General features: G+C 39.8%; 1 protein-coding gene across 1 annotated transcript in view; it reads left to right on the plus strand.

The window, feature by feature from the left end:
• Positions 1 to 14,404, plus strand: part of LOC117829367 (trichohyalin-like) — a 151,585-nt gene that overhangs the window by 3,128 nt on the left and 134,053 nt on the right. The window contains exon 3 of the mRNA XM_034706999.1: positions 7,307 to 7,456. Within this exon, the coding sequence (XP_034562890.1) occupies positions 7,307 to 7,456 (150 nt within the window). The remainder of the gene's footprint in view (positions 1 to 7,306; positions 7,457 to 14,404) is intronic.

Genomic DNA, 14,404 nt, shown 5'->3' on the forward strand with positions numbered 1-14,404 from the left:
TGGTTAGTGCCTTCTTTGCAGCCGTATTCTCCAAGGTGGATTTAGCTGAAGCTCATTTTCTCTATTTAGACCCGAAAGTCAAAACTAAATCTTGACAGAGAGGAAAGAGAGTCACTTTATTATTTAAAACAATGTCATCCTGTATGAGGAGAGTCATCATAGGCACACAGGCTGCAGCTGGAAACCTTAAGAATACATGTTCTGCTGCTGAAAACATCCCATTTCCTGCTGTGGTTGTTTCAAAATAAAGGCACTTCAACAAGGTAATAAGCGAGGACTTTCATTGTGAGGAATTTGGGGGAAGTAGTGTGTTCCACTCCCTGAAGCTACTTTCAGCTGTTTTCATTAACTCTGTTTAGGGTTGACAGTCGCTCCTCTGACTACGAGTCACAGCCACAGCCTGATTCTTTTAACCATGATTGGCTCAAGACAGGCAAGTCTTCAGCTGAAACACACCTTCAAGCAGGGAGAACCGTTATAATGGAGATATCAAGTAAGGGATAATGTACTGTATGGTGAGGAGGTGATTATGGGATATAGAACCCCGGCAGGTTGAGACAAGACCCGACGCAAAGCTGCCTGGCACTGCTGTGGAGCATCATATTTTTTCCTGTCTCTATATCATTGATAATGCGATGTGAAACTTTTTTATCATGAAAATAGTTATACTGGTATTATCATGGGTGGTATGACATCGCACAGCCTTATAGTGTCTAGTTAAAATGGCATAACTACTAGATGGAAGTAATACATATCCATCAACTGATAGCTTGCAAGGAAGACAAAAGGCTGGTGGTGCTAGTTCTGCTAGCATTAGCCACACACTGCAAACCAGTTTGACATTGTTTACCCTGAAGGCTGATTTAAACTTCTGCATCCAATCGACGGCGTACGTGCACCTTCTCCAAAATGTAACTCCCCGTAGAATCGACACGGACCGCAAGCCCTGTGATTGGTCCGCTCGGCGGCATTGTGTTTTCCGCATTTACAACACTCACGGGACCCCCGCTCATCGACTGCATATCGGTCGTGTATTTCATCTCCTCCTCTCTATTCTTCATGTAATCATGTCTGTATGATAAACAGAAACATGTATCAGCTGTAGATTAACATAACACACTCTGAATCACTGTGGAAAAGTAAACAGAGATCGTAGTGGGGCCGGAAGCAGGCGGCCGGTTATCAGAGAGACCGCACTGCTTTCGTTTCGGCAGAGTATTGCTGCGTGACACAGACACATCGACGCACAAGTATGTGGTCCTCATGTCCACATCAGCCCCTGCTGCGTAGGGGAGACGCAGAAGTATAAATAAGCCTTTAGACTCTGTGACCCTGTGTTTAGCCCTTTAAAGTAAATAGTTCTCATTTCTGACTGCTCTCTAGCCTTTTGACGAGTCAGTGAGATGGAATTGAAATCCACTTAAACAACCAAAAAAATGAGTCTCTATAGAACATCACTCATGAGCATGTACATAACAAGTTGCAGTAAATCATCTGGGCCATGCTTTTAAAATATTTTGATACAGTTAGATGAAGCTCTAGCTAGCTATCAGCTACACTCAGATTTATCAGTGCCAATTTCATGGCAAAAAAAAACCCATGCTAGAAACTGCTTATATTAGTCATTGCTTATATGCACTCTTGAATTTGTGTTTATTTGGTACACTTCATATCATCATAGTTATATAAAACATGCTGATTTTGCATCACATAATGAACTCACTTCATGCAGAGCCTAGTATCCATCTCCAAGCAGTCAAATGAAGACACATAGATCTACATTCATACACCATACATACAGTGCTTTACTAATATTACTGACAACAAATAACATTTTTTCAGTTGCCTGCTCCTCAGTCATCTTCAGTTCAGTCTTTTTTTTTTTTTGCTTGTTTGCATAAGTCAGTTCCTGCCATGGATTATGTGTCCATCCTATCACGTGGAAACTGTTTTATACGTAGTTTGGAGGTTTTGCTTTATTTCCTTTGGCTATATTCATTTTTGGAGTTTGTCCATTAATGCATATTAAATATCGCTGGAATGAAACCAAGGTACTGTGATTTGATTTATTTGTAGTTCAGCTGGTCTTAGAGTTAACTCTTTGTTTCAGAAATCAGCCATTTATAAAATGCTCCCCGGTGCTCAACATACATTTCCTTTTTTTTTTTGGGCCAGTTGCAAAAAGTTTACCGGCCCCTTGTATATTTTCACTGGCCTGGATGCCAAAAGAATGAAAAGAACTCTCTCTGTACTTTTTGTGTTTCATTATGCATTTTCCTTTAGTTATATTAGATACATTTAATATATGCCAAGAGATCTGAATGAGAACATTTCTGCAAAACAGTTATTTAAGGTACAGAACATGGCATTCATTTATGTGCATGTGTGTTCAGTGCAAACTCTGTCTGTCAGCGAACCATATCTGTCATGTGTCTCCTTTTGAAAAATGAAGCCCCTCGATTGGCTACAAAACGTTTCACCGTTTTCACCCATGAGAATTGAGCTTACCCGTGGGTAGACGGCACCTCTCTCTCTTCGCCTCTTAGACTAGTTTTTCTGGCCCGGGGTCACCAGCACCTGAGGTTATATTGTACCCTGCTCCCCTCCTCTGTGTAGAGTTTGTTAAAGGTGACATATCATGCAAAATGGACTTTTAAATGGTTCTCTACCTGAAATATGTTTCCCTGGCATGTCTACAAACCCCCCGAGAATGAAAAAAATCCATTCTGCCTCTGTTCTGATTTCTCCACCTTTCAGTAAATGTGTGTGAAACGAGCCGTTTCAGACTTCCGTGTTTTTGTTACGTCACAACAATATCCGGTCTGTCACGGAGTCAGAGCTCGGAGCTTGTTCAGCCCATAGACTGTATAAAATAATACTGAATCCCTCCCCGTTTTTTATTACCTGCACAAATGTGTGCTAACAAGGAGCTTAGGAGGGAGGCATGCTAGTTGTATGCTGTCTTAATAAACACAAAGGTCGGTTTTACTCCCCACGTCTGCAGATTTGAAGATCTAGTGGATGATTTTTATTTACCATGGATAAGTGCTAGCGCTAGTTAGCATAGCTACATAGCTACATGCTGTAGCTGTAGCTGTGTACCAAGACACACGTCTACATACTGACAAATAAAACAACAAGAAACACAGAATCTGTGACCAATCCTTCAGAAAAGGTCCTGCTGCCTTTCTGGCAGAGGTCGGTTTTACTCCCCACGTCTGCAGATTTGAAGATCTAGTGGATGATTTTTATTTGTCATGGATAAGTGCTAGCGCTAATTAGCATAGCCACATAGCTACATCTTCATAGCTGTAGCTGTAGCTGTGTACCAAGACACACGTCGACATACTGACAAATAAAACAACAAGAAACACTAAATCTGTGACCAATCCTTCAGAAAGGTCCTGCTGCCTTTCTGGCAGAGGTCGGTTTTACTCCCCACGTCTGCAGATTTGAAGATCTAGTGGATGATTTTTATTTATCATGGATAAGTGCTAGCGCTAGTTAGCATAGCCACATAGCTACATGTTCGTAGCTGTGTACCAAGACACACGTCGACATACTGATAAATAAAACAACAAGAAACACTAAATCTGTGACCAATCCTTCAGAAAGGTCCTGCTGCAGGCGCCTCGCCATCAGGATCAGATTCTGGATCAGATTCAGAGGGTTGAAGTAACGCGATCTCTGAGCAGCCGAGTATATTCAGCCAACATGTAAACATTAGATCAACGTGCTGGACAGCCGAGGCACATCCACTTCCTGAGGGGGCGTGGTCAGAGAGAAAACAGAGTGTTCTGAGGAGGACTGAAGAAGAGGGCTTTTCAGGCATGCCAAAATCTGATTTCAAAGTGTTTTTTTGAGCATAAACTTTAAAGACATGTTTTGGGGACCTCTTAGACCAATATATATTGATGAAAAAAGCGTGATATGTCACCTTTAAGCTGTTGAGCCTTTCTGGTTTAGGTTAGTTTCTTCTACTCTAATCACTTTGTGTTAGAATAGCCTGAGCTATTAAACGACTTCTTTGGGCCGTTAACTTTAATATGTTTGATAGAATTATGTGCCTAATTTTGGGGTTCAAAAAATAATAAAACAGAAACCCTTTTTGAAAATCCATCTGTGACTCCTCATTCCTTCCGGCTCAGTCCCTCACAAAGTGGATGTATTTTCAGTTCCACACCTGAAAATACAATGTCAACCCTTACTGTCAAACCTGCCACCTTTGTGAAGTTACTCTCCCTGAAGCTATACATCAGTGTTATATTATGCGTCAGGGGACCGTATAAACTGCTTGTTGACTTTTGTGGCTGTAGGGGACAGACATTCATGAACACAGACACACAGGTGAGGCAAAATCATTCTAAAATTCAGTGGCACTCCCTTTTATTAGAGCTGGAATCAGTGTATATGTTGGCTATCTGGCGACCCATAATCCCTTTAAGGAACAAGTACAAAATCATGTCTTAATTCTGACTGAGATCAAAGACCTGGAAGACTGTGCTGAAGAACGGTGAGGACCTAATAAAGTATGTCAGCTGTGGAGCATGTTCAGGTGACCTACATCTTTGTGAACAATAACATGCAACCTGAGAAAATGGAAACAAAGAAAATCTGATCTCAGGTCTTGCAGGACTCGTTGTGTATACCCTAAAATCTGGAATGTAAGTTGCATATAAGGCAGACACAGCTTGTTTTTGGAAGTGTCTCAGAGGGTTATAGGTTTTAAATGTCTTCTTGATTTCCGCTGCTTTCAAGAACGTCTATAACATGCAGTTTCTGTGTAGCTGTGTAGCTCTGTGTCACCATTGACTGTATATACAATATGCCTTTACATTCCATCCCATTGTGAGCTTTGAAGCCTAAAGCTCACCTTTACAGGCTCTGACATATTGGACTAGTGCAGCCAAGGCATGCTCAGAAGAGACCTGGCTAGTAGAACTGCAGGTCTGATGTCACATCCTTTCCGTTCACCAAAACGTGCATTAAACTCACCGATAAAACATCAAAGATCCCTCAGGTCAGTTCATTCCACAGCAGATCAGATTCTTGTGTTGATTTGAAGCGGACACTATGGACCGACTATGGAAAGTTCAATGACTCTTTTGTTAGTGTATATTACGTTTTCTCTTTCCGTTCCTCCTCTACTCTGATAATCCAGCACAGAACGCTGCAGCAGCCTCATTAGTCAACAGAGCTGTCAATCAACCTTTTCAAAAAATCATAAAGCTGAATAGAAATAAGCTTCTCAGAAAAATTATCACTGTGACATAAATCCACATGACAAGAACTGATTATAATTTATTTGACTTGTATGTAGATTTTATAGATTGACCTCTGTTCCATCTGTTAATGTGGGGAAGGTGGGATTAATACTTATACTGCAGCTGGTCAGCAGGGGGAGCTCTAAATATTTTGGCTTCACAGTTAATGAACACTTATGCCCACCATTGTAACATACAGTTTAATGGTTATCACCGTGTAGAGTTCACAGTTCTGAAAGCTACAGGCACAGTGTTTAAGCCAAGCGGCAACCTCCGGTCTAAAAATATGAGGCCAATGTGGAAGTGCTAAAAACTGCAGTTCATCGCGGATCTGCTTGAGGCTGGCTCCGAAAGTACCGGAAACCACATACACACCAATTCAAAATAGATGATCTTTACAGCGAAGATATTAAGATGAGGAGTTTTCCATTATGAGAGGCACAGCTGACCGGCGGGAACACTGTAGCTGTTGACGAGGCGGCTCAAAGCCCGCCTCTTTATGTCACACTCACTTGACAGCAGTTATGTTGAGTTTAACATTTCCAATATGGCTGCTGCCGATTGGCCTCCAAACAGCACTTCAGAAACAGATGGGTGACATCATGGATACTACGTCCATTATTTATACAGTCTATAGTTTAAGCTCAGCCTACAATATCTCAGATAGTTTAGAGGTATGGAATGAATGCACACAACAAATTTGCCTGGAATTGCACCACCGACCTCCACTGCCCACTTGTTGTCTTACATGTAGTCTTTTCATTCAATGTTAATTCACTTAAAACTATAAGTATAGTTATAGTATAACACCTTTTTATTTTGAATGAGTAATTCAAGGGAAAAAGGTGATACTACCAGCACAGACCCCATTGCCATGTTTACACTGGTATATTGGATGCACTGGTCAGTACATCGGACCCGGCCCCCTTTTAAGATAGGGGAACAAGGTATTCAAAGGGCGTCTTATGTATCAAATTTTATGCTAACTGTTTGGGATTTTTTAAAATAAGTTCTCATTTAAAAACCAAGTCAATAAACCTCCTTTAGGTTATTCTTCATGATGGTAAATGGTCACTGATTTATATGGAACATTCAGATCTGTTATTGAGTCTTATAACAATACAAGCAATGGATGCAATAGATGTGATATACACTAAAGATGGGACTGATTATAGCTGTAGCTGTAGTTGTCTGTAGTTGCACCATTTCTACGATTTAATTTATAACGTTTTTTAGTTGCTACACTTTTCACTCCTCACCCCTCGTGTTCACCTTTGAAACCTGTTACCCTCTCTTACTGGGATTAACAAAGACAGAAGGGCTCTATAGAGCTGGATGAAACATACATTTTTAGATCCTCTTATCCTGTTTATCTGGGGACTTCCAGTGTCTCTTGTGAGGAAGCGTAGATTTCCTGTTTTTCTGTTCATCTCGTTTTGTGTCAATGTATCTGACATAACTTTGACGCTTGATGAATCTGGGGGATGTCACGCTCCTCACTTCTGTAATCTGTCAATTTGAAAAACACTGATTTGCCAAGAGAGACTACAACATTTATAGGTCACCACAGATGACTTACTGTCTTTGCATCTCAGTCTCACAGGAGTTACGTTCACATTGGAGCTAATTGGCACCAGTGATTTATGTTAATGTGTAACTTTTTGCCCTCAGTGAACAGGGATGTTTGCAGACATGAAAATAGATTAGTTGAAAAATGTCAGTAAGACTTTTGCAGAGACTAGAGAACATTGTGTTCTTTTGGCAATAAATAATATAATTTGTTGTTCTAATGTTTGTGTATCAAAGTAATTCTCAAGGAAAATGTTATTTCTGAAATAACACAAATTGTACACAATTTGTTGAGTATAAATTATGCTTTTACATAATTTTCTCTTAATCAGAAGATTGGTTCACTTTTTTTACATTTCTGACTGACTCAGTAAAGTAAATCATTTCCTGTTATCGAGAACGCTCTACTGTCAGCATGTTAAAACACAGCAAATAAACCAGTGTTTGATCCTGCTCTGCTGCTTTTCTTGCAGAAGAAAGTGAATTTCCTGCAGTCTTATGTGAAAGACCTCGAAGACCAGAACCAGGTGTTGGTTCAGACTATCGAGGATCTGCAGGGGGAAGCTGACCACAAGGTTTCTAATGTGGGGAAGGAGCTACGCACCTCTGATGGCATTGAGGACGTAAGGTCTTATAAATGTTTACAACATTTCTATCTATCAATCAATCAATCAATCAATCAATCAATCAATCAATCAATCAATCAATCAATCAGACTTTATTCATAAACCGCTTTTCATACAATACCATTGTAACAAAAAATACTGTACATAAAAATAACTTAAAATAGAATAAATTAAGAAAAAGATATATTTAAAAATAAAAAGACCCCCCATCCCAACCCCAGCCCTGACTCCAAACCCACCTCACAGTCCTAAGGTTAAGAACACAATATATGCAAAAACAATAATAATAATAATAACAATAAAAATAAAATAAAATAAATAAATGAAAAATAAAAAAGAAGTTGCTGAACGAACTGAGGAAACACGCTCATGATATCTTATTGAGGAAACACTAGAGGTAAAATAAGATGTTAAAACTCAACACAGGAAATTAAACTCACCAAAATAAAATACACTTCTAAGATAAAAAAAACCCACTAAAATATTACACCATAAACAGAAAGTAAGATGCTATACTTAAAATAAATAAATAGATAAATAAATAAAATAAGGTGAAGTAAAGCTGTTATATGAATGCCATGAGGAAGTTTAGAGTATGAGTTTTCTTCTTCTCTTTGTGTTTGAAACAAATTATGTTCACTTTATAATGCTCATGTGTTTCAGAGGACAAACTTAAGTCTAGTTTCTATGATGAATCTTTCCCCCATTTAGAACTTAATTATCCTCAATGACATTGCTTTAGCAACAAAAAACAGCCATCCTCTTTGGGCTTTGTTGGATTCCTTCACCCATAGGCTGTATAATACATGACCAACTTTGGTCTAGTTTTTATGATGAAAGGGATTCAATAGAGAAAGAGTTCAGAGTACATCCTCAATGACAACAGGATTTCATACATGCAATTAGAGTCCTTAATAAAGCAGCTGAAAAACTGTTTGATTTTGAACGAGTAATGCTTATTTTTCCACATAGAATAATAGTCACACATTAATGACTCCTGGCTGCACACACATGTATGAAAAAGGAGCTCTTAATTGGCCCTTTGTGGTCCCTGCAACCCAAACAGCATAGCCACCTTCAAAAGATCCAGGCTCCACATCTGCTATGTTGACAATGCTGATACTACCTGCTCTACGACTCGACCTCTAATAACCCTGACATCACATCAGCCTAAAGCGTGCACCTTTCACAGGTGTTACATCAAGTTAGGCATTTGACACCACCTGGAGGCTCAACAGTTGGCCCTGAAACCCTGAAACCCTGAAACAGTCCCCCTCAGCGCCAGCTCTCAGTGTCCATCCATTCAAAGAGAAAAACAGGGAAAGGAGAGATGTCAGAAAGAGGGTTAGGCTGTATGCTCCGCCTCCCTCTTTCCCCTTACTTCCACAAGAGAAGAGAAAAGAGGATAAAGATAAAACAGAGAGAAGAGTCTGCAGAGAGATGTTAGAAAGTGGACAAGGAAGTCAGAGCGAGATGCCTGCTCGGGCAAAGCTCAACTCAGCAAGGTTAGCCCATACAAAAGAATAAAACAGAATAGAAAAACAGAATTAAGACTCTCCCATTAACATCCTCCTTGTTCATATACAATACCTGCATAAACTCAAAAGTGGTAAAAAAAAATATCATAACAAGTGAAAGAAAGAAAAACAGCTCATGGCTTTCTTTTCTTATCTGCAGCTCCATTGTCTCCAAGAGTCTTTGTTTGTGTGCACTACTCGAGGCCAAGTCCTCTTTGACTTTATGGAATCCAATCATTGGAGATCACGCCGAATATGGTTCAAGTCCATCATCCGGTATTGTTTAGACAGAATAATATCACTGTATAGAATAATGGCAATAGAGAAAAGCAATTAGGACAAGCATGGAGGCGTGTAATAGTCTTAAAGCATAATGGTAAGAAGTCTTTGTGGAGACCTTTTGGTAAAGATACAGTGAACTCTGCAGGATAAGCGGCATGTAAGCTAAAAAAGGAGTCAAGCATAGAAAGGTCCTCTGTTATTATCTTTTAAATGTGTGGCCCCAACCATTTTCTGAAGGAACCTACAAATTATCATTCTTTCTCACTGGACTAAAGGTGGAAATTTGCAGGCAGAAATGTTATGCGGATGTGGTTATTTTTTCAAGATTGCATCAACACATGGCAGGAATATAAAGACATCATTGCCACTTGATGTAGTGACCTTAAGGTATTGTTCCATTTTACTTATGTCCAGGCTTCTATCAATGTTCGCTGCTCTGAGTGGATTTTGCACACAGAAAAGTAATTATGGCCTGTTATGCATCAAAGTACTTATCTGCCATTATGGAGTAGGTCAGGGGGCTGGCTTTGTGTGCTCCCTACATTGGTCACAAAGGTCAGTGTAACACAAAGCTTAGCATTTTTCAGCATTCAAAGCTGTCCGTCTTAACTTTCCCCTATTTAAAACTTAATTCTCCTCAATGCCATTGCTTTAGCAACAAAAAACAGCATCAACCACATCTTCTATTAGGCTTTGTTGGATTCCCTAACCCATAGGCTGTATTATATGTGTTTTCTTTTCAACCTGCACAACAATAACTACACATAGTGCACTTTAAAATCGCATTTTCCACTTCTCTGGCTTCTTCTTGCAGAAAAATGACATGTAAAGAAAGGAACAACTGATTTTCTTGGTTCTTTCATCTTGGTGGTTCAATTAGTTTTTTGTGTGACAAGAAAAACTACCTTTGTGATTTAAAGGGATACAGTGTGAGACTGTGGTGTGTTGCTGTGCTATCGACCCGCCCGTTTAGCTTTTGAATCTCCATTTTCACTCGTCTTAAATGATGCTCTCACTGTCTGTTTATGCTACTTTGTATGTTTTCAGGGGCTAGATTGGTAAACAAATACAAACAAATGGACTGGCTCACTCAACAGTCTATTAGGACAGTCGAGGGACAACAGTGTGTTTCTGCTCTGATGTCCATAATGTGAAATCCAATCAAATGAAGAGCATTTAGAGCTACTTATGGACCGTTCCACCATGTAAACGATGCAATGAGCTCTGTAATAGGAGCTTGGCTAACGTCTGATTGAATCGTAGTGTATGGTCTTGTTGATGCACAATGGGCTTGAACTTTAATGGACACTAAACAGAGTTTGTTTTGTGGTCACAATATGAAATTCAAGGCTTGTATTCTCTGTTCTAGGCTGCTGCAATTAGCCTGTTGTCTATTTACCATCCATAGGCAGACGGATATAGTATCATATTGTTTCTCTTGCACAATACAGAGTTAAACAGTGCTTTATAAATAACAACAGCTCTTACAGTAATACATTTAATCCTCTTTAGTGCAGAAGTACTCATTGAAACAGGTAATTGTGGATTTTGAAGGCTGTAAATCTATTGTTGGTTTTCCCATTGGCAGCTGGATAAAAGAGCATTGTTTCACTGAGAGAATCTGTAATAGTGTCGGTGTAGGCTTCCAGTCCTGGCGGCGCTCTGTCCAGTATCAGATTCTATAGTTAGCTTGTTTCCAGCTAGTTAAAAAATGAAAGGAAAATGCTGAACTTTCTTTGTGTCATTCTTTGCTATAAAACTGTTCTTATGAGTCTTAGGAGGACACTTCTGGGAAACTTCCTTATAGTAATTTCCCTCAATTTTCTGGGTTATACTCTCGTTTGACATTTTGGCAGCTTAAGGATTAGTAATCATATAATGCAATAAAATTGGCACTTTATGATCTCTGTAGAAATGTTTTTTCCACTTGCGTTATTCCAGGCAGGTCACAGGCACAAGGGCAACTACAGAACGATTTGTGGAGCTGGCAGCGATTCAAAATCTTACAAGAAGACACTTTTGTCAGCCAGACGTTTGCCAACTTAGCGTTTCAACTGTAATGTGTCAGTTAATGTCATTATATTTTTGCGTAACAAACAGCAGGCTACAGATGTTCAGATGGGTTGATTGGTCAGCATGTGTACCTCAGTCTCCTCTGTGGAGACGTGACTGGATTCTGTCCAAGATCTCTGAACAACCACTGAAACATTTAAACACAGAAATAAGACTCCTGCTCTTAATGATTGTCACAGTGTGAGTCTGTCTGTGAGGTCAAATGATCACAGATTTAAGGTCATAAAAGGGTTTCATGCATTTTATTTAATTGTATATATTTTTGTCACGAGTCATTTAGCCTGCATTATTTAATTCCTTGCAATGATGTCTTCACGAGAAAGTGTAGAGGAAGGACGATCGGCTGTGTAGCAGTCTGCATCCATCTGATGATCTGTGTGTGCAACTTCTTCAAAATGTTCTCTTTGTGTATGTGCCGCCCGTGTGCAGTCTGTTTGTGTGTGTGTGTGTGTGTGTGTGTGTGTTGGCCTTATGGGTAGATTTTTTAATTCCCTGAGTTTAGCCTCTGGCCTGCGGGGCAGTGTGGGGGACTGTGGCGGCCCGAGGGGGGATCAGTGTAGATCAGAACAGATCAGTAGGGATCATTTGGGATCACTGGCCTTCCCTTTGATCCACTCATCCTGTCATCTCACCATCGCGACACAGTTCTCCAGTTATTACCATACATATCACAATCAAACACACACATGTTAGTAAACATGTTTTTTAGACTCTGTCTCTGCTTGTGACGTGCAGTATTTTGTGGTGCTGAAGCTTAAAGTGGAATATTCCTTTGCTTTGCTCTGTTAGCATTTGTTGTTTAAAAAGGCTTGTTAACATAAAAAGCTTAATTCCTTTTTTTTCTTATTTCATCCAAGAAGAAACAAATAGGTTAAAACAAGTGCGCGGTACAAATTTGCCAGCTGCATGCTGAGAATACCTCCAGCTGTGATGAAAGTCTCCAATTTTTTTTGTGTGATCCACAAAGTGACTATTTATGACATTCCCCATAAACTGCAGAGCAGGGGCTATTAAAATCTTTAGGTTTAGGAACCAAATGAGAAAATTGGTCTCATGACTTAATCCACGCTAATGAGAACATCATTTCTCCTGTCACAGAGCACACGCCATAGTAGCACTCTTAAGACTCATTCTGCTGCCTTGACTGCAGCTCAACAAAACAGTGCATAAAAGACGGAGGCTGTAAGTCATGGAGGAGCTGCAGAATGAAAACTTCTTGAGGGACCAAGGAGACGCTGTAATGTAATATAAAAAAAACCAAAACATTAAAGCTGGGGTTGGTAGTCAGATTTAGATCCACTTTTTGTTCTACCGGTTAAAATGATCTTTATGTCCTGATGGTAATCAATACATGATGTGTTCTTTAAAAAGAGGTGAAAAAAGCTGCTATCTACAGCCGGAGTAAACCTGGGAAAACACCAACCAATCCCTGCCATCAGGAGCCAAATGATGAAACCAATCAAATCCTGTCCTGCTGTTCTGCCCGCCTCCTGCAGAGCGTACATTTCATGTTTGTTTGTGTTTTTAACTTTCACTATGAGAATGTTTTGGTGTTTTCTTACCGCTGAGTGAGACATGAGTTGATGTAGTGCAAAACACAAACCATGTGCTGAGGACCGGTTTTGAATCAGTCACCATCATATGGTCGTGAATCAGCGGCGCTCATGCATGTGAGCGGGGGTGTTGTTTTGGTGAAGCTCGGAGGGGAGGGGGGAGGGGTTAGACGGAGTCCTGAGGAAATGCTAAATTCAAAATCATGCTAGTTTTCCGTGACTACCAACCCTAGCTTTAATGACTTTTGATATTACAATGCTGGTCGCCTCTTGACCACATGTAGGTAGAAAAAATGAACACTGGATTATTGTTGTTGATAGTTTTACATACAAAGAATGTGCCCTGTTGTTTTTGTTGCATATAATAAACTTACAAATAAAATTCCAAAAAAGGAAAAAATGATGATAAATTAAAGCTCCCATGAGAACTTTGATTCTGTTGATTTTGGCGCCCCCTGTGGACAAAGCTCTACCTCGGATATTTTTGCTTATTTTGTCCTGTATATGTGTAATGTGTATTTTCTGACCAAAATGTCTCAGCATGCATCTTCTAACAGTGAAATACATCCATCATTGTGAAAACTCACTGCAGGAAAAGTAGAAAAGAGTCAGTTTCTTCAGTGTGCTGTAAACCCTCTCATCTGACACCCCCCTCACGGTGGTTACAGGCATTAAAAATCATCATATAGAGACTGTCAGTTATGTCGTTGATGGCCTTGTTTTTTTTTTACAGGTCATGAAGAGGTATCACAGTCGTTTCAATCTGTTTCATAAGCATTCACATTCACACTTTTCAATATGTGAAATATAACTATGATGTTTAAAAGGTGCTACATACACAAACAGTTTCTACAGACGGATGCATTTAGATAGCTTCAGTTTAATGTACCTGCTTTAGTTCTCCAGGTTAATTCTAAAAACATCACTGATTTATTATATTTGCTTTATATGGATGAAGTGTCAGCAGCCTCTTGATATTGCCAGATAATGGCATGATATGTATGTTCCAGTAACGTCTTACGTTCAATACATAGACTGTATAATGAATGGATGTAGTATCCTTGATGTCACCCGTCTGTTTCTGAAGCGCTGTTTTGAAGCCAATCATCGGTGGCAGCCATATTGGAAATGTTGAACTCAAACTAACTTCTGTTGAGCTAGTGTGAGGTAAAGAGGCGGGCTTTGAGCCACCTAGCCAACAGCTATAGTGTTCCCGCCTGTCAATCAAGTCAGCTGTGCCTCATAATGGAAAACTTGTAATCTTAATATCTTTGAAACAGCTGCGTTATGAAAAAACTCACCCCGTGTGTGCTGATAAAGAAATGAGCTATCCAGATTACACTCGTTTTTTGTACCAGGCTGTAAACATGTTTATTTCTCCTGTAAAGATCAACTTCTTTGAATTGGTGTGTATGTGGTTTCTGGTACTTCCGCAGCCAGCCACAAGCGGATCCTTGATGAACTGCAGTTTTTAACACTTCCGCATTGGCTTCAATTCTCGCAGCAGGAGGTTGCCACTT

This window comes from Notolabrus celidotus, chromosome 17, assembly GCF_009762535.1.
Source record: "Notolabrus celidotus isolate fNotCel1 chromosome 17, fNotCel1.pri, whole genome shotgun sequence".
In the NCBI taxonomy this organism is placed as follows: domain Eukaryota; kingdom Metazoa; phylum Chordata; class Actinopteri; order Labriformes; family Labridae; genus Notolabrus; species Notolabrus celidotus.